General features: G+C 43.2%; 1 protein-coding gene and 1 long non-coding RNA gene across 4 annotated transcripts in view; both read left to right on the forward strand.

The window, feature by feature from the left end:
* The window catches only part of LOC308320344, a 319,513-nt gene that overhangs the window by 944 nt on the left and 296,892 nt on the right, over nt 1-21,677 (forward strand). The window lies entirely within an intron of this gene.
* The window catches only part of LOC308320341 (carboxyl-terminal PDZ ligand of neuronal nitric oxide synthase protein-like), a 183,822-nt gene continuing 163,437 nt past the window's right edge, over nt 1,293-21,677 (forward strand). For 2 of the 3 annotated variants that reach the window (XM_080770663.1, XM_080770664.1), the window contains exons 1-2: nt 1,293-1,886; nt 2,178-2,249. In XM_080770663.1, coding sequence (XP_080626789.1) covers nt 1,782-1,886; nt 2,178-2,249 — 177 coding nt within the window. In that variant the 5' untranslated portion in view covers nt 1,293-1,781. Of the gene's footprint in view, nt 1,887-2,177; nt 2,250-21,677 lie in introns of those variants that run through there. The other variant, XM_080770665.1, reaches the window with a different exon arrangement.

A 21,677-nucleotide genomic window follows, 5' to 3' on the forward strand; every position in this document is an offset into this window, starting at 1 on the left:
TGAAAATAAAATTATTATAATACATTTTTGTATTTTCTTTTTTTAAGGCCTCCAATCGGAAGCAGCAATTCTGCTCTTGCCTGCACTATTCAAGAAGAAACCAGAGTTGCTGTTTGAAGTTGAGGTGAGCCATGAACCGTTCACTAGTGTGAGAAGCACTATGTAATTGAAGCACATTTTATTATTGCATTCGTTTTTATATTATCATATGGTTGTTTCTGTTTTTGACACAGTGGCTCTGCAGGAGACTAGCCAGAGGGTGTGTGTTTGTCTGATGGTTAATGGTATTCCCTCTCCCCAGGGCCAAGCTCAGACCAGCACTGATATGTCGACACCAAAGATGATGCTGAGTTTTGGTCAGTAGCAAAAACGTTCTTTTTATTTACGCCAAAGAGTAGAGGCTGGTCTGCATTCATGCGAGCGGCGGAAGTTGAAAATAACATAGCTCTAATGCGCGCATTAGAGCTATGGACCAGAGCTACTGTGTTGTGACAAAAAAGGAACATCCATTGGAATACAACCACCATACAAATAATCATAAACACGGACTGTGTATTCCTGCATGCTGATGTGAGTAGTCAGTACATTGACTTACATGGTATTATTATTGTTGCTATTTTCTCAAGTTGTATATTCAGTTATATACTATGTATTTGTCTATTTTTCTAGCAAAATCACAGTTATTGTGTTTGTATTTTTATTTTTTTACTGTATATTTGATTGCAATTAAAGTTACAAAGAGAGAGAGAGAGAGAGAGAGGGAGAGAGGGAGAGAGAGAGAGAGAGAGAGAGAGAGAGAGAGAGAGAGAGAGACCATACAGCCCTACCTGAAAAGCAGATGTTGGATGTGGCCGCTAGTTGGTAGCATTGCCCTTTTTTTGCCCCTGCCCTGTCTCGATCACATTAAAAAAAAGGTACATTGTTGTTGTTTTTCACATTAGTTTTGTTTGTCTGTTTAGTTTACGCTAATCCTGCTACGCTCCTGTTTTAACCAACGATATATCTTCTCTGAGGTGAGATACGTTAAATGGAATTCATATTCATACTAATTATAATCGTCTTCAGCGCCGCGGCCACACATGGTTGGAGGTTCGCGGCTTACCCGGGCCGGGGGCTGGTACCAGAAAAAATGTTTCACCCCTCCTACAAATTTATGATGCGAGTGTGTTCCAATGAAAACAGGTGGAATTCCCAGATTCCGCCAATCACACGCTGGGTTTCCGTGGAGTCCATGCGGTCGGGGGAGAGAGAGAGAGAGAGAGAGAGAGAGGGACTGAGGGACTGAGGGAGGGAGGAGGTTGGACACAATGCTGGGAAGAAGAAGTTCCACCACACACACACGGAGGGGCAACTAAAGTAGGAAAACAGCGTTTCTTTCTGCGTGTCGGCTCGCGGTTCCCCTTCACAGACACCGACTCTTTGGAGCTCTTCCAGGCCGGTGTTAGCTGCTCTCTCTCTGGGGTTTAGACAGACAGACAGACAGACACACAGACGGGCACAGTCGTCCTGGTAGAGATAGCACAGCGCAAGTGTGTGCACAACAAAAAGATACAAAGTTGCCACTTTGTCCGCTTTTTGACTGTTTACATTGTAGCGATCCCCGACCCGGGACGCCTGTCTGTCTGCGATGGATGCCTAGCAGCCATCTATTTGGGACTACTATATACTGCTGGATTTATTCTTTATATAACAACGCCGGATTTTGTTTTTCAATTTCCCGACATAGTATTTTTTTTTCTCCACTTTCTTCTTGAAGGAGGATTATTATTGTTGTCGCGACCATGCCTGGAAAAACGAAGTACAATCTTGTCGACGATGGTCATGATTTAAGAATTCCTTTGCACAACGAGGAAGCGTTCCAGCATGGGATCAACTTCGAAGCAAAGGTGAATTCACATTATCAGCTGTGTGTGTGCGCGCGCGTGCGTGCGCGTGTGTCAGTGTGTCAGAGATATTGTGTAGTCAATGTTTACTTTGTTTTTCTCTTCGCCAGATGTTTTGTTTAGCTGACCAAAATATTTAGGTTATACAAGTTGGTAGCTACTAGCTACTACTTAACTCACAAAGTGTGCCTGTAATTAACCGCTCCACTATAGTGACATATTTGTAAACATACTTGACTTTGGGCCGATTATTGAATCCAGTTTAATGAATGGTTTGTTGTCATCTTTTTCTAGTACATCGGAAGTCTGGATGTGACACGACCAAACAGCCGAGTGGAGATTGTGGCTGCGATGAGGAGAATACGAGTGAGTTGGTTTGAAACTATTTTCAGGCTTGTTGTTGTTGTGTCTTGGTCACGTTCAGAAATCAGAATAGATATAATTTCATTATTTAGCTGTGTTCTGTTGATTGTGACACAGTGCTTGGTTCAACTGTTGGGTGGTCCTGTTTTTTTTGCCATATAAAGCCCCACAAAAGAGCGCTACATAGCCTACGCAGCTTATAATGGAAAGAAACACGAACTAGTAGCTGTCATTTATTATTTTAGACATACAACATTGTATAGCCTTAGGAGACATGTTGTAGGTCTCCCAGTGTGCTCCGTTTAGAGATGTGGCTCGGTCTTTGAAGCAGTGCACTGGACTGGAAGACATGCAGGATTTTGGCGCTTTCTTTCTGTCCTCCTCACTCTCCCACTCTGTGTCCAAAATGAAAGTTTTCCTCCCTTTTCTTCTAACTCAAGGCCGAGCTAATATTGAAAATACTTGTATATGCTCTCTCAGTTTACACCTTACCAATTATTGTGGACTGCCATTAAGAATGTGTGCAAAGAGTTGACTTTTTGGCAGCTTTATCCAGATCTTGTTGTTCCTGACACAACACACGTAATGGACCACATATTGTTTTAAACAATATTTCTATTGTAATCATATATGTATGCATATTACAACTTCTCTCAGATAACTTTAAACTTCATTACAAGAGCACACACACACACACACACACACACACACACACACACACACACACACACACAGAGAATATATGGCTACAGCCATGCATAAAAGCACACGCAAGCAAAAGCTGCACAATTATCCTATTGATATTTTATAGTCAGAGACTGTAGTACCCCGGCCCGTACTACCCCCTGCTATAAAGTGGACCCCCCTGTGAGTGTGCTGCTATGGCAGTTGTTGTTGGCAGGAAAACTAGCTTTGGTTTGGCTCCTTTAGTGATAAAATGGCCTAACACAGGCTTGATTCGCTCTCAGCCACAGGTAGCCTACCACTGTAACAGACTGCACGCTGTGCCAGAAGAGTGTCACATTCTACTTTTAGCCGGCTGTTGAACGTGATATGTATTTCTAAAAAAGATTAATCTTTTAATTGAACATATTATTCTTCTTTATTTTGTCAAATCAGCAGTGATAAACATTTGCCATGACTGAGAGTACTATTGTAGTTTAATCTGAATGAAGTTAATCAAAGAGCTAATTTGTCCAGACTAGTATTATTCCTTTTACGATTTCATTTCACAGATATGTAAATGCCCTACTGTAGCCTTATTCCTCTAATAAGATACCCCTGTCTGATGCATTTACAGTATACGGATCCAGCAAGGCTTTTATCTTTTACAAATAAAAACATGAACGCCTTCATTCACTTTCTTTCTCCAAAATAGACTCTGCCATTGTTTCTGGACCAAGGATATAGCCTAGGCTTAGCTATCGTCCTCTCTCATTCTATCTACACGCTAATTTTACTCTGATCCCCTCTGGAGTCTTTTGGAGTGGGGGTTAAGGAATGCAATGCTTCCCACTGGGCCTGGCCTTTTCCAAGTTTTTCTCTCTGCCTCTCTTGTCTGTAGAGTCGGTTGGAGTCATGTGGGTTGCTGAGCAACTTGTTGATGAGACGTATCTTTGTTCATTGTGTGCCTGAGTCACCTTGTTGTGAGCCAAGAAAGACCTGGTAAAACACTAATCACATCGGAAAAGCCACCTCTTTGGCGCTAAATGCAAAAAAGCAGCACGTCTTCTGGGTGTTCACTGGGATTTGACTGGAGAGGAAAGAGACAAATTACGGAAATTAACAGAAATGATTATCTGCTCACCTTTGGCTCACCCTAATCACCAATCACATACAGTGTGTACAGTGAGTGTCACTGTGTAGGTAGAGTCTGTTGAGATGGGCTCTGTAATGAAAATGTCTTTATAAATTAAATTCGCCATTATCGTTATCCAGGGAAGTACAGTGGCATAGCTTATCTGCTCAACAGGAGAGGAGACCTTTACCATGAATTAAAGGTATTATTTTCTCATTTATCTGCCTTTGCTGGCGTAATTGACTGTGGGAGGATAATGTGGTATGGGAGAGCCAAGAGAAAGGGCATCGTTGCATCAGATCAAGGAAGATCCCAGCTAGTTAATCTAGCCAGTGAAGATCAGGACCCGTATAGTATACCAGTATCGGGGCCCATTGATCAATGACCATTGTATTTGGCAACGGATCTCCTGTGATACTTTCTCGTAGGAAGTACTGATCATTTCCATTACATTTTCCATTTAATCTACCAAATTCTATACTGTGAATAACATTTTCAATCAATCAATGGTACTGCTGTGGGACACAATCGGTTAGATTTGCAGTACTATTTTTTTCTTTTGTGTGCTTGAAATGGACATGTTTATTGTCTGAAAACATGCTGATGGATGGTCGACAGACATTAAGTAGAAAGCATGCACTGAATGAATGTCTGTAATAAAAATGTCATGGCAACATCACATGGGAGCCCCCTTTCCACTAAGTGCAGCTGGACGAACTTGATATTTTACATTTGATTCAACAGAAAAGGCCACGAGGGCTTGTTTCCATTGTGGTCCTATGTATTTAATTCAGACAACTCTCTCCGTCCCGGCACACACACACTGTTTCACAAGAGATATTATCGTAGTAGTATCGGTCTATTGTACATTAATTCAATTTCAGAATAGGCCCATGTTTCAACCCACAAATAACGATTCAATTCTCAACTTTTGAATTGACTAAACAACCTTGCAATGTGAAAATGGGAAAAAGTGTTACAGTGTTTGCACGCTGCTGTGTTTTTTCCCTGCGGCCAATGCAAAACCCCAAAATTCACTCTGATATTCTGTCCCTTCTTGTATATATTTCATTACCAATAGGAAGTCGTATGATGAGTCTACTTCTCTGTTATACATTATCATATTGGCTTTCAATGGGTGTTGCTGTATGCCCAGATGTTTGTGCCTGGCTCCCAGTGAATGCTGGCCAATCACAGCACTGGTTATTACTCTAAAGATAACGATAGAGTTGGTATCTTTGACTTTAAAATATGTATTGCTGCAACTAATTGGTGGCGTTTTTAGAATGAGAGAATGTTAGGAAAGCATTGCACTTCTATTGCAACAGTTACTCATGGATGCACTAACTTGATTTAAATATGCTCCATTGGCTCAGCAGAAAATTGAAGTGTCTACCCATTTGACAGATATTTTTAATACTGTTATAAAATCTGTCTGTTATTGATCTGAGTATATTTAATATGATTTCTTATGTAAGCATACAACTTTTTATAGGTCTTTATAATATGCGGCTGTTTTTGTGCTTTCTTTGTACTTCGCAATGTTGAGGTGATGTTACAGTTATTACATAAGAGCCACAGCTTTGTTGACATTGAATAACCATCTGGATTAATTAAGTCGTCAAAGGTCCTCTGACATGTACACACATGCACACGCACGGAGCATGCACGCACAACTGCTTGTGGCTGTGCTTTCTCCTGTTCAATCTAACATCTTGCCCCGCATTCTCTTGTCTCCCGCTGCTTTTAATTAGTGGCAGCTCGGGTTTACTTGTCTTGCGCACCAATTTGATTAACACTAACGGGGTATCGAGGCTTGGCGCCTGTCCAATTAATCCATCCTTGTTCAGTAAATGGCTTCCTCACCCCAGACTTAAATCTGATAGTGCAGGATGCACACATAGAAAGCGCCTTTAGCACTTAGTTTTGTCTGGTACCTAGACTGCAGTTGAAGAGCAAAACAAATGGCCACTGTCTACTACTAGGTTGTGAAGTGAGCTTTAAGGCTAACCTGTATACCTGGTGACTGCATGGGACATATTTCACAAGCATGCATCATTACTATGGTGCCCCATCTACTCTGTAAATGGTGCATTAACCCATGTTGGGCGGGAACCCCTTTTTGGTGTTTTAAAAGCATTATAGCTATTGAAAAATAGCATCTACAAGCTCATAGTGCGGCACCGAGTGCCACGCTATGAACTTAGGTCTGCTATTTTTGAAAAATCGTTGGTCCTAAATTGTTTAATATAGCGCCTTTATCCAAGGCGCTTTAGATTGTGCATTACATTCACCCATTGACATTGACACACACACACACACACACACACACACACACACACACACACACACACACACACACATTCATACACTGATGGCAGAGGAAACCATGCAAGGCACCAACCAGCACATCAGGAGCAATTAGGGGTTCAGTGTCTTGCCCAAGGACACTTCGACGCTAACTCTGTGGGAGCCCGGGTTCGAACTGGCAACCTTACCTCTGTGATTACTCGCCATAGTTACTGCTTGACAAAATGCATCTGCATTCTGCAAATTACTTAGCTTTGGTGAAATACCAGACCAGTGCAGATTGGACTCAGGGACCCACATTGGCTCACAACCATTCCCAGTCTGTCAACACCTTGTTGAACACATCTGACTTTAATTCAGTCTAGAACTGTTTTCTAACCACAAACTCTGTGGCCTCAGGAAAATGGCAGCACTGTCTGTTGAAGGGAAATTCACTCAGACAAGTCAAAGGAACAATAATCTAGGCATCACATACAGAGACAGGAAGAGACAGTAATGGAGGCTCAATCCTGTCTCTTTCAACTGTAGATGACAGTCTGTCTGGCCCTTGTATCCACAACACACACACACACACGCACACACACGCGCGCACATGCATGCACCACACACGCGTTGAAAAAGATTGACCTACCTACCTATATTATTTAAGCTCGCTGAGAAATATTTGCTATTTAACTACTTCCAAGAACGTTTATTATCTTTCTGAACTTTTAATGAAAATTCTCCTTTTCGAAGTGGATGCCGGTACATTTAGTGAAGGTCAACAATGGCCGAAACATCGCGAACCTGTAATGGCAATGTCTAAATCCAATAAACAAAATACTGTGTGGAGCAGCAGAGTTGTGTGCACTGCAGACCTCTCATCCTTTGATACTGCTATTATCTGATGTCCTGCACCAGCAAGGGACTGGATGTGCACAACCTACTGTACCTGTTTTGAACAGACTTTGTGAAGGTGCCTTCCAATTGGAGCTGGAGAGTGGCTTTGCATTTCCTCCCTGATTCAATTCCGGTTCACTGACCCGTAAACAGCCGGCAGTTCAGTTGTAGTTCATTTGTCATTGGGTGCCAGAATCGTTAATAATTGATAACGGCTGAGTCTTCCTTGAACTGAAATCTTTACTGGCAACAATCGGGAGGTCTTTCTTCTTGGCAGCATCACTTTGGCCTTTAGTCCTTTTCCACAATATACAGCTGAAGCAAAATCCATGCTTCTTGCGTTCAATGATTTATTCATGAATTCACATGTCACACGATGTAGGTACCATGTGTTCATCAATTAATTAAAAAGAGCGTCCACATCCACACTCTCTGTTCTCATTTTCAGATGTTTTTGGTTCAACAACAAAATATATGGATACCTACAGTTTCACAATTATAATATCATTGTGAGACTTGCCAATTAATCCACATATTATTTTGTCTGGTGCTGCATGTTGCCTTTGTCTCCTGACACATCAAACAAGGATTAACAACCAGAACATTAACCTATCTCTCCACTAGTTCACATACATTTGTCATACTATTTGAGCAAAGATATGACATAGCAAATGTGCAAGAACAAAATGTTACGCGTGCAGTGGAGGGGAAAGAAAGGGAAGTTACAAGAAAAGATAATCCAGCAGGCAGTCAAAAACAGAAATAAGTGGAATAAGTGCTTAATGAAATGACGAGTCAGTGATGCCAGGATTAGTAATATAGAGAGAAGATGGGTTCAGCGCAGGCTCAACTTTCAGGAGGAATATTGACTCGGTCTCTTCATAGCGTCTCAGTTGGGTTTCCTTAACAGCTTCTGTTACGTGGAGAATGATTAATTTGTAAAGGCTTTTCTTTCAGAACCTTTGGATGGCCTTTTCAAACATCACTTTGCACTACGGCAAACACTCTGTTTTTGTCGTGCTCGGAGTTGGGCATGTTGTTCAGAAGCCTTTGTTATTTAGTGGCAGCTTAGAACAGTGGTTCTCAATCTTTTTAATGTCAAGGACCCCTTGTATCCTCTCAGGGTTACAGAGTATACAGGCCTTTTTAAGGGCCATTTAAGGGCCCATTTTACTCCCCTCGGTGTCCCTGGACCCTACTTTGAGACTGGTTTAGAGTTTAAAAGGTCAGATTATTCTGCAGTAATGATTGCCTCCACTCAAACCGACCTCCCTCCTCTTTGTCCCTGTAAGGGTGTGGTAACTATTGGGATAGCTCAAGTTACGGTAGTTTAAATTAAAGTTAATTGCTTATGCAGTAATAAAGTCATGTTTATCTATTGAGGTATACAGTATACACTCTGCCCCGCTCTCTCTCTCTCTCTCTCTCTCTCTCTCTCTCTCTCTCTCTCTCTGTTATTGACCACAAATCATTGCTGTAGCTGTGTGGCCAGGATGTAATTCTCAAATTGGAACAGTTACTATACACACTGGTTAATGGTTAACTAGTGTTGTCATTCTCCAGCCATTAAGTCACAAGAGATGGTATGACGGAGAAATATTATCGCAGAGTAGAAACCAACAGTGCAATGAGTGCATGATTCCAGACTCCAAAATGGTCACACATGGAACCTTGTTTTGAGTGTACAAGTAAGTTAACCATAACCACTAGGGTCAAATCAAATCAAAGTTATTTATATAGCACATTTAAAAACAACTCTCATTGTACCAAAGTGCTTCACATGTCAGAAGGGGTTGACTTGTTTGGTTCTCGTTGTTGAAAATAGCCGAACTACAAGATCACACTATCGTGTTGTGAGCTTGTAGATGTGCTTGCTATTTTGGCCAAATGTTGGCTGTTCGACCCAGTATTGGGACACTATGGTTTATGTAGCCTCGGTCCCAGCCTTACTCATCTGCAAAGATAAAAGCCATGGTCACAACTCACAACCTATGGCAGAGAGCGTATCGGCGGAAGTGTCGGGCCGAAACATCCCGTCTGATCCCCCGGATAAGATATTCTTCGACCAATCACAACAGAGAATGTAAACAGATTTGTAAAGCGTCAACGTCATTTCCTTGAGTGGTAGGCTACTTTCGTCAAAACCCCACTACACTTCCTCCGCCGATACACTCTATACAGCGTAGGTCTTGCCCAGCATGTGGTTTATGTGGCTAAACTTTCACGTGGTCACTTGCACTCCCATGAGGATCAATAGGCTGTTTTGGTGCCCCTCCAGGCCCCAGCATGAGTACTGCGTGCGGTAGGCCGGTAGCCATTGTGAAAGTTGTACTTTCTCCCTGCCTGCACTTTCATCATCGTGTACTGTATGTAGCACAGCTGAAGATGAAACGGGGAAACAATCCTTCAGTTCTTCAAAGCGCCCTGCCGTCGGCAGTACTCAAACTGGATTGCACAATGCTTGGTTATAAGGATAGCGTTTGTTTCCCCCTTTCTACCACAAGTGAGGAAACTCCAGTCTGTGCGGCTCATGTAGACTTGCTGCGTTCAAATGCTGATGTCAAGTCAATTGCACTACATACAATGCCAGGGTTTAGAGATCATGTAGGCTCTATCCATACAGTACACAGACTGTTGGCTTGTCCGCCCGCTGGGTTCAAGACAGTACTGACGGCATGTCATCATACGACTCAATTTGTCCACTGAGGACTGATGGTTGTGCAGCAGTAAAATCAGTAACACGATCTCACACACTTAAATATAACGTGCTAAAAGTAAAAACAGAGTAGTGTACGTAAATGATAAAATCAGACATTACACATTGCTTTTATTGTCTCCACCAGGCCGAAGGCATGGGGACTGGGGAGAGTATGTTTTGCACTCCGTCTGTGTGTGTGTGTGTGTGTGTGTGTGTCCATCCGTCCGTCCGTCTGTGTACAGCTAATCTCCGGCACCGTTTGCCCGGACGATGCCAAACTGTACACACTCCCTGGATGCCAACGGCAAACCTCTGCCCCAATTCTTCCACAACGGCCTGTTATAGCGCCACCATGAGGCCAACTTTTGCAAAACACATTTCTTGATATTATGCGTACACATTTGATCCATACATCACGCAAATCGGTATACACTATCTCTACAGTCATGTCATCAACACAGACCTGTCCACTTTCCCATATAGAGCACCGAAGTCCTGGCATCACTCGCTCATCCCCTAGATTCCCCTGGTTCACGGAAGTAATTTCTCTATGGAGAATAACATGGGGTCATGCACGCACATTCCCACTAGGCAGAGGGAGAAATGCCACTTTATATTTCCAATCAATTTAAAAAAAATATCTACAATCTACAATCTCACAACGTGGCGCGTTGTGAGCTAGTAGATAGGCTATTTTCACAATGTGGTAAAATGAACAATTTAATGAAACCAGGCTTGTTAGTGTTAGGTTGGTCTTGGGTATCATTTTGAAGAGGTGCTGCAGCAACAGCGCTAACAAACATCCCGTAGAGTCGTTGGACACACATGACTCCCTCATTCCTTTCTGAGAAAGTGCTTTGGAATAAAAGACCTCTTGAACCTAGGCTACAGGGAAGGAAAGAAGGGCCTACTTGGCCGTCGGCTCGATATCATTTCCAATGGCAATCATTCCCACTTTGGCTGGTGGGACTGGGTATCAATTTCCTGTTATGAAAATGACTTGCTCTTGCATGGTTAGCCTGTGTGTGCGCGCGCGTGGCACGTGCATGAATTCCTGCATGCCATGGCACTCTTATTTGAAGCCCTCTACTTGTACTAGACTCAGGCCAACAGCTTTCATGTCGGAGTGCTCTCTCTCTCTGTCCTCAAAGAGCTGTTTGTTGACCGCTGCTCTGTGCATCACTGAGACCCCCCCCCCACCCCACACTACCCCACCTCAACTGCATACTTGACTGCTTTCCACAATACAACTAGCTTCTTCTTCCTCTCTTTTTGTCTTGTTTTTTGTTTTTGAGTTGTGTGTATGTATGTGAGTAGTGTTGTCACAATTATTACATAATCTTCTAATCGCAATTATTTGAGATAATCACAATTATTTTGTTGTAAGCATGTTATCTATTTTTTAGTATAATAAGAAAAATACCAGTTTATTGGTATATTTCACTTACAGTATAGTGTAGTGGTTAGAGCATATGCCTTTCATGTGGAAGGTTGTGGGTTCGAACCCTGCCTGGGGTCGGTCGATGTCAGCAAGGCCATGCGGTCGCAACGGGTTTCTATTCATAAGCCACCACCAGGAGAAACACATTTCTTAGCTGTCGTGTGACTCGTGTCCAAAGTTTCATATTCCATACGGTTTGGCTAAGATATAGGCTTTCAAAGTTTGCGGGAGGAACCCATTTAGTACAAAATGCCTCAAATCATGAATTCAGCGTCCAATTGCTGTTAAACTTTGCACTTTCCCACCATAGGCCAAGGAAGAAATGCCACCCTACATTTATTTTAAATGGGCAGATTCATGATTTGGTCTAGAACCCTTGAACCGCAATGTCATGCAATCAAAAATATTGTTTTACCGTGGATTTCTTGGAGCGTATAGGGCAGGCTGTGTTTGTGTGTGCTTCGGTTGCCCTCCTATCACCTCCAGTCTTTCCCCTACTGTACTCTCTCACACAGGGACGTGCAGAGAGTGTTAGAGGGGCAGGGGCTGAAATCCCGTAAGAGGGCACTTTTAGACACAAATTGCGAAAATAACAGATCTACAAGCTCACAACGCTTCACAGCACGACGCGTTTTTTCAGGGCGCAACCCAGCAGTCTTTACTCTACTGGAGATTCGGTGTACGACATGGATTTAGAAACAAATTAGTTCAATTACGCAAAATGCTGCGTATGAGTTTAGGAGACTTTGGGGGGGAAAAAGCAATTCTCCTGAATGCTGCCTTCCGGTATATGGCATGGAAAGGAGAGGAGGGCATTTGCATTTCTTTCACCATAGTATAAATGCTGCATTTGTGGTCTGGAAAGGGCAGTTGTTTTACAGACGGGTAAAAGGGCAGGGGCTGTAGCCCAGTTTTGATGTCTTATGTGTGCACGACTGCATGTCCCTGCTCTCACAGCATTCCGTCACTTTGTCTTCCCCTTGCTCTGGAGAGGGAAATCTGGAGCACTCTGGTAGAGCTGTTGCCCCCGCGACCCGACTACGGATAAGAGGTTGAAGATGGATGGATGGCTTCCCCTTCATCAGCGCTGGAGTGAAACTTTGGCTGATTATTCACTGCTTCTTTTTTCTCAGAAACTGGAGGAGGAGGGGGGAGGGGGGGGGGGGGGGGGGGGCTTTGTCAGCCCCAGCTGTAATTAATGGAGTCGCTGTCTTAATTTGACCACCCCACCTCCTTTTTAATTAACGTCCATGGAAATATAACTCATTTCACTGAGTTTCTATTAACATTTTAATCTTGAAAACGTTAAATAACCCCGAGATAAATATCCAGGAACCAACGCCCTCTTGGTTGGGCAGGGAAAGGGGTTGATAATACCCATGTAGCTAAGCAGTGACGAAGACTCCGTGGGGGCGGCGGGGCTCGAGCCCCCATGATGAATTAGACCTGAATATGTACAGTAGTCGGTTCGTCCCGTTTGTACCGCGCCAGGTCGCGCCGCGCCCGTTCGTGCAATTCTCATCTTTGCATTGACTTTGTATGTAATCGCGCAGTTCTAACCATCCAAGACCCCATGGCGATTATAAAAACATTTCGTCTCTGTAGCCAACAAGTTACTTAATACATTAAAAAAGGGGGTTAGGCATTTTCATTTTATCCCCGACCCCATAAGGATATATGGCCGGGTATGAATTACTATAAATCTCCCAACCTCTCACTTCTCTGTTTTTAGCTAACGTTTGCTTTTAGTCTGTCCTATGGCAGTGAGTGGATCATATGAGTTAGTGTGATGAGCACACATAGATAGACACACCTGCTGTCTGTGCACGTGTATAATTTACCGATGTCGCACGCCTGAAATAGCCAATCTACAAGCTCAAGCTGTAGGGTAGGCTGTTCTTGGTGTGCGACACCATGCATAATTATCTGCTAGCATTTTTCAGTAAAACCCTTTGAAGGATCCACAGGAAATGCAAATTACGGAACCACATTTATGAAACGGTGTGTGTTGTGACGGATGCTATTCACTTGTGGAAGATATAGCATTACCGGGACAGTCGGTTCAATGGCTGTGGGCCGTTGAATGTAGATCAGCATTCATCAGACCAGAATTAGTGTGTTCATGCTCTGCCTCTACCTCCTCCTTTAGTTTGCTGGCTGGTACGCTGACTCAGGCTGTGATGTGCTTTTAGCTAAGGGAATCAGATAGGGATGGCAGGAGGTTGAGTGCTGTGAGATTGCGGCTGTACAGCGATGCCATGGAAACCTGGAGAGACGTGACCCATTCTACTAATATTATACTTTTGGTTTTAGTCTGTTGTGTTGTCCTCCCACTAGAGTCTAGTGGGAGGACAACACAACAGACTAAAACCAAAAGTATAATATAGTACAGAAGTACAGAAGTACAGATCCAACAGAATGAATGCGTTAACAGTCAGTCTAGTGACTAGACTGACTGTTAACGCATTAATTCTGTTGGATCTGTACTTCTTTACTGTGCTGCTCTGTCCTCCTTTCTTCTCATATCTAACCTCTCTTTCATTTTCACTATGTCTCTTTGTCGCTATCAATCGTGAGCTGGCTGAATCTCTACCGTTTGTACAGTATTTATCGAAAAGGTTTCAGTAGATGACGTTCCTGACACTCTGAGCTTTCTCCATACCCAGTGGTTGTACAGTAGTTGTTCAAAAACAGGCCTTATGTGCCACGACTCCACAAGGCATGAAGTGGATAGGTTCAAAAGAGAAGCCACGGTCATGGTCTCATCTTTGCCACCGGTGTCTTACACGGCACTTAAGGCCGAGATACATTTTGATGCTTGTGCCTGGATCTGCCCTGAGGCTGTGTGCAGGCCAACAATGGTGGTCTCTGTTGCTCTGCTTTATCTGTCTACCAGCCAGTGTGGTCTGTGGGCTTGGCTTTGCCATGTGTTAAGTGCTTGTGCCTGTCAGGGATCAGTCTTAACGTCGTACCCCTGGGGCGCAACCGTGAAGACAGCTGACATTTTGTAGTTTTGTCGCTAGAAGCTGCTATTATCCAATGACCGCACTTTGGGCCCACTCTTTTACACAATTCCTTGCACAGTACACGTGTGTGTGTGTGTGTGTGTGTGTGTGTGTGTGTGTGTGTGTGTGTGTGTGTGTGTGTGTGTGTGTGTGTGTGTGTGTGTGTGTGTGTGTGTGTGTGTGTGTGTGTGTGTGTGTGTGTGTGTGTGTGTGTGTGTGTGTGTGTGTGTGTGTGTGTGTGTGTGTGTGTGTGTGTGTGTGTGTGTGTGTGTGTGTGTGTGTGTGTGTGTGTGTGTGTGTGTGTGTGTGTGTGTGTGTGTGTGTGATATAAGAGAGACAGTGGGACCGAACGATGCAAAGAGTGAACGTCGAAAACAAATAAACGCTGACACACAGAGCATGCAGCGAGCTGGCACCTCTAGCACCGTCATTAAAGGATTACAGCCAGCTCACGGACCACACACACAATGCCTCTGACAGCCAGTTTTCCACTCTGCCAAGCACTGTCTACTAGACTCCAGGCCTCAGCAATCCTCAGGGACTGCCACCTCTCTCCCTTCCTCCCGCTGCCTTCTTCTGTAGTCTATTTAGTAGTTTATATATGAACACCTACAGGGGGGCTTTTGTTTTGGGGAATCGACGCATTACAGAAACCAACCGAACCGAGGTTCAGCTCTCTCTTCTTCCTTCTCATCCTTCTTTTCTGTGCCTATTCCCTCCAAGCCCAGGAGGTCTTTTTTTGACTCAAAGGCGGCCAACTCTGGCCATGCAAGCCTGTCCCTCTTCCTCCCTCCATCTTCATCTCCTTCGTATGCACCTCCTTCACCTGCTGTGTCTCGGGATTTAAATTGACGATTAACCCATTTTTGACCTGAGGCCGCATCAGTGTCGACTCACTTGTAGATGAATTGCACGTTTGTCATTGGACGTTACTTAGAACATATGAATAAAGAATACATTTCTGGGCCTGGGCCATGGCTCAGTGGTCCAGGCACCGTGGCTGGTAATCCAGTCTGGCAGTGTGCCGCGGGTTCGACTCCCGACGGCCTTCACCGCATGTCTTCCCCCCATCTCTCTCCCCATTTCCTGTCGGTCTACTGTCTGTCCCTCCATAAATAATATATTTATATATAAAAACATATATATATATTTTTTTTGATTGCCTTTTAATAAAAAAATGCACAGGGCATATATGTCAAATAACTGAAATGACTGACATTAATTATTTTTATACAAAAGGTAAAAACATAGCGGAAATAGCTGATCTACAAGTTTGTAGATTTGCTATTTCAGCATTTGTTTCTGTGTGGAAAAACCTTCAACATGGAAACAATTATGACAAAAATAATTGCAATTATCAATTATGACGGGCCTATTTATAGTTGTGTCATGCTCCTGCTTTCAGTGTAGAAATGCGCGTCCATTTTTTTTGGACACAAAATGAGCACGTGATCAGCGTTGGCAGATCTGCCGGTGACTCATGGAGGTCACATTCCCCACATTCTGGCTCCGCATGCTTAGAATAGGTGCCATAGCTCTGCTCCTCCTGGGACTGTCTGCTTCCATCAGCGCCAGTTTCTCATTCGTCCACGTCAGCTGAAGGCCGAGTGACAAAATCTAATCTCACTAATAATGTTTTTGGTCCAAAATACCTCCTCGATATCGGCATTGTGACAATATTATGCGGCTGGCTTCCTGGTGCTTTCACAAGATATTAGCTTTTCTAGCTGAGGGGGAAATCCAGACGTGATCCTGTGCAGAGTGCACTGTGCACACCATGAAATGTAACGTTACTTTAAGGTCTTGTGTCATCCTGGCCCCTCCCCGAGGCCCTGATTGACATCCCTCAACAGAGCTGACAAATTGTTGTTTTTATTGCAGCTCAAAAGGCTTCAGAGCACACAATGAAAACCACAGGACATCCACTGAATGTTCAAAGTTCAGGTTGTGTGGGTGTAATCGAGGTCATAAAACCTAAAAAGAAAAACGAAAAAAATCAATGAAAAGTAATGTTATGAAACCTTTTAAAGAACAACGTGTCGGGTTCAGGACAACCACAACACCTGTCGTGCACAAAAATGGTATAAATACACACTTACATAATATACTACTAAAAGATTATGCACTTTCACACTCAATTAAGGATTTGTGAGCAAAATAAAGACTGCTAAATACACACCCACACACTGAGAGATAACGTTAATACAGTCATCTGCTGCTGCTCCTGTTGTGCCCTTGGAGATGCCCTCATCCATCAGCCCTGCCGCTGTGTTCCTCTCCACAGGCTGGGGGAAGCTTCCTGTTCTCAGAACCTGTCCTCTGCTGTGTCTTAATGCTGCGAAATGCCCTGCCCAGGTGTTCCAGGCCGTGGTCCCCCCAGCTGAATGATTGATGGTTATGAACTAAACGGACCCTTAACTCCGATGTGTACAGAATAAATGGACCCTTCCGTTTGGTTCCAGGCATGCATCATGGATTCTACAGTGTAGGTTGGGGACATAAAAATATAAAACTTATCCAATGGGGGTCGTGCTCAAATGCATAGCAAACTGGGATCCCTTGAAATTAATCCATTAAGACCTAATTTTCATGCCAAGGATGCTCAAAATTTGTCTGCCGACCCAATCTCAAAATATTTTGTTCCAGGGATACCCAGAACCAAAGATTTGAGTTAAAAATGTTCTCTTAAAAAATGATTTATTAAAATATTTGGGGAAAATAATCACGTTTTTTTTCCATAAATGGCATACCTACTGTATACAAGCTCATAGTGTGCCACTTCGTGACAAGCTATGAGCTTGTATATCTGCCATTTTTTTAATAGCCAAAGCATAACATAATGTTTAAAAGTGGTTAAAATATAGCAAAAATAAAACATACACAGATAGGTTTCTGGTTTGAATGGGTTAAAAAGGTTGAGAATTACTGGACTAAATAGCCCTCCTCCTCCTCTTCCAGGCTGTCTCTCATCACAATTAATCAATTCTGGACGGGAACCCCTTTTGATGTTTTAAGCATTATGTTATACTTTAGCTATTGAAAAATAGCAGATCTACAAGCTCATAGCACGGCACCGAGTGCCGCGCTATGAGCTTGAAGATCTGCTATTTGAAAAATTGTGAAAATGTGGCGCAAATCCTTGAATGTATATTATTTCACAGTGAACGTTTTTAACTCAAATCTTTGCTTCTGGTGAGGTCCCTGGAACAACATGTTTTCAGATGGGGGTCCGCGGCCAAATACAGATAATTCTGGGGGTCGTTGACATGATAGAGGTTGAGCACCACTGACATAGAGATTTAGAGAAGGCATTTGTAGAATCGTCCTCAGGTCTAAATGGGTTAATCAATTCCACTCCCTCTCAGCACTCCCAAGATGCCTGGCTTCAGTTCACTTATTGAACAGACAGTCGGGGCACTCATCCCCTCCGTTATAATGTTAGAATAGCTGTTAAATCTACCAACTAAAGATCAGATATAATAACACCATTAAAGTTTTAAAACCGTACCGTGTCACTGCCCCAATCGCCTGCAGCATGCGGTTCAGGTCATTACTATGCACTGGCAATAACAGTGTTTGAGAAAATTATTGCCATAACACCAGTCGTTAAACGGGTGCGTCCTCTCGTATTCCTACTCATTATAACTTTACGACGCCATACGAGCTAAGAAGTCTTATTGGGGCCTCCCTCTACCCTTTTGAGGAGCTAAGAAGTCTTATTGGGGCCTCCCTCTACCCTTTTGAGGAGCTAAGAAGTCTTATTGGGGACCCCTCTACCCTTTTGAGGAGCTAAGAAGTATTGGGGACCCCCTCTACCCTTTTGAGGAGCTAAGAAGTATTATTGGGGACCCCCTCTACCCTTTTAAGTCTTATTGGGGCCTCCCTCTACCCTTTTGAGGAGCTAAGAAGTCTTATTGGGGACCCCCTCTACCCTTTTGAGGAGCTAAGAAGTCTTATTGGGGACCCCCTCTACCCTTTTAAGTCTTATTGGGGCCTCCCTCTACCCTTTTGAGGAGATAAGAAGTCTTATTGGGGCCTCCCTCTACCCTTTTGAGGAGATAAGAAGTCTTATTGGGGCCTCCCTCTACCCTTTTGAGGAGCTAAGAAGTCTTATTGGGGCCTCCCTCTACCCTTTTGAGGAGCTAAGAAGTCTTATTGGGGCCTCCCTCTACCCTTTTGAGGAGCTAAGAAGTCTTATTGGGGCCTCCCTATACCCTTTTGAGGAGCTAAGAAGTCTTATTGGGGACCCCCTCTACCCTTTGAAGTCTTATTGGGGCCTCCCTCTACCCTTTTTGAGTCGCGTCAAATCATTTACTTGCCTTTAGACCAGTAATATTTTTTAAACACATTTGTATTGATGCAGCAATGAATAAACATACATGTACATTTTGTTGTATCCGACATGTAAATATCCCCCCCCCCCCCCAAATCAAGGTCAGAACAAGACAAATAAAACAAAGACAGTCGGTACAAGACTGTAAAAGTAATTAGTAAACTAGTATTGAAAGTACTAATGAACATAGTACATATATATATATTTAGGTTACATACATTGTATCCATCATTCAGTTTAGAATAGATAGTAAATTGCTCTATATCCAACTGTCTACTTACTGAGGGCCTCTAACCAGAGGTCGCCCAATGTCAGATTTGGTGTGAGGTAACAGATTGTTACAGCACAAGAAATATCGGGTTTAGATAGATACTATGATTTAATCCAGAATAAAAAATCATATATATATATATTATATTTTATTAGTGGGTTTTTCCTGCTCAAAATGGGATTAAGTAGCATGATTTGGGAGCTTATCAATTATTAATACAAGTTTGCGCTAATAATAATAATCCTCCCGGCGATCGTCCACAGCCTGGAGTGAGGCTAGACTACACATATGGAGGGCTAGCACCTTGGAATAACTTGAGCATTGTTGGCTCCCTGTGTGTGTGTGTGTGTGTGTGTGTGTGTGTGTGTAGTGGACATTACGTTACCTGTTATGTCAGACTCCAATAGGATTCTAATGAAACGTTCTCCTCGCAGACACTTTCATTAGGGCAGCAGTCTGCTGCTGTCAGCCTTGCTTTAGGCATGGATCGGGGCCCCCTTGTTCAGATAAACCACTTGCACTAAGCCTCTCCGAGTGCACTGTCACTCCTCCATCGTCGCTTTTTTGTAAATCCCGGCCCCTTTTCACTCTCATCTTCATCTGCTTTGGTCCTAGAATCTGTTATGTCGTCAATGACTTTCATTCATTTGCCCCTCTTTTACTCTCTCTAGTCCCTTTTTAACACGTGCACTACATTCTTGACGTTTTTCCAGACTTATGGTATGAATGGAACATTCCGGTAGAGATCGGACACGCCAACAGATTTTACGCTGGCAGGATCCTTAAATTAAATCTGGTTAATGTCTGATTTGGCTTAGATTTGCAGTAGTGAAAAAAGTACTCTCTTGTTTTACTTAAGTAAAAGTATCAATACTGCAATGCAGGTGTTCGCTTGGCAGCAAGCCTATGGGTTTGTCAGCCACCATGTCTTGATGCCAAATGTGTTTTAAGAATACACTGTAGGTCGATAGTTCATTCAGATTTAGTCAAGTCTACTTGAAGCCAATTATTTGAGTGGCCTTTTCAGGTCCGTCGTCGACTCGAGGTGAGGACGTCAAATTGCACAGGCCTTCACAACACTGCCATACTATGCTTGGCAATCAGCTGTGATTGAACAGAGCCTGGTATAGGCAGAGACAGGTTTTGTGCTGCACTCACTGTTGGCTAATCCCTGCATTCCACAGAGCTCGGATCTATGACGTCTGCAACTATAGGGCTGCAACTCGTGAACTAGTCGACTAGTAAACTAGGCATTAACTAGTCAACTAGTAAAAATCACTAGAAGTGAATGCAGCGTGCTTTCGTTCTGTCACTTACACACCCCGCCGAGACTATTTCAGAAGCGGGGCATCTGTGACGTGGAACAGTTACAGCGCGTCTATACAGGGAACAACTTCCTTTCATTGAGTTCGCTTTTGATAATGATCATTAATTATGTGGTTCATTGAAGGGTGGCATTTCTATTTGAGAGAAGAGTTAAAAAAGTGTCTCCAATTCAAGGAATCCAAGTGATGATTACTTTAGATGAGCACTGAATAAAATGATTAGATGGGAAATTGAACAGTATTTTTCACTCATGGCTCCAGTTTCACTGAATAGCTCAGCTAAACATTTGCTTCAGTTATTTGTATAAGGTTGCCAGTTCGAACCCGGGCTCCCCCAGAGTTACTGTCGAAGTGTCCTTGAGCAAGACACTGAACCCCTAATTGCTCCTGATGTGCTGGTTTGTGCCTTGCATGGTTTCCGCTGCCATCTGGGTGTGAATGGGTGAATGTAATGCACAATCTCTGTAAAGCGCCTTGGATAAAGGTGCTATATAAATGCACCATTTACCATTCATGATGAAGTTTGTGTTTAGTCCGTCTCATAGATGTCTCTTACTGACTGACTGGCGGGGTTACTGACTCCCCATTATTGAATCACACTATATGCGTCTCCTCGGCTCTCATTTTTTGAATTGCGCATGTTCTAGCTAGTTATCTGTTCCCTGCACGCGCATTGTGCACCACCAGATGCATCCGTATTGGAACAGGCAAAAGTCTATTTCCCCATCGTCTCTTTTTTTTTTAAATTTTCTTGCTTGTATGAGGGATTAGGAAACTTTTGTCAGTTGGCATTCACTGGCCAATGTGTTGAACATAATTATTTTCATTGATTGTTTCAAATATGACATCACACAATTTGCCCCTTGGGAAAAAAAGTTGGTGGACAGAGGGTTCTTTTGTCCTTCAATTTACAATTTAGGCATTTTGCAGATGCTCTTAATCCAGAGTGATTTACACTAGTAAACAAGAACAACACATATTACATCAAATACATACAAATAGTGACGTGTGGAGCGTTCGTTGTCCCAGCGTTTTTTAGTGAATGTTCTTCCAGCTTTCCTGTGTTGGCTGATCTGAGCGAGCGGGAGGGAGTGTTTGTCCGATCATGCTTTGAGGATATGGGGGTGCCATACCTTTTGGTTGCTTTGAAGGCCAGCATCAGAGTTTTGTACTCGACCGGGAGCCAATGGAGGGAGCAGAGTAGTAGTACTGATCCAAAACTGCACATTTTTCACATTCTGTTTACGCTCATCTACCCACGTACACACTTCCCACAAGTGAGCTATGAACAAAATTGAGCAGTGGAATCTTGATTCATTCATTACAGACATCTGGCCTTGTTGACGCTGCAATAAAGGGTGAGATGTCCAA

The sequence above is a fragment of the Protomyctophum bolini genome (assembly GCF_963924005.1).
Source record: "Protomyctophum bolini genome assembly, chromosome: 8".
Classification (NCBI taxonomy): domain Eukaryota; kingdom Metazoa; phylum Chordata; class Actinopteri; order Myctophiformes; family Myctophidae; genus Protomyctophum; species Protomyctophum bolini.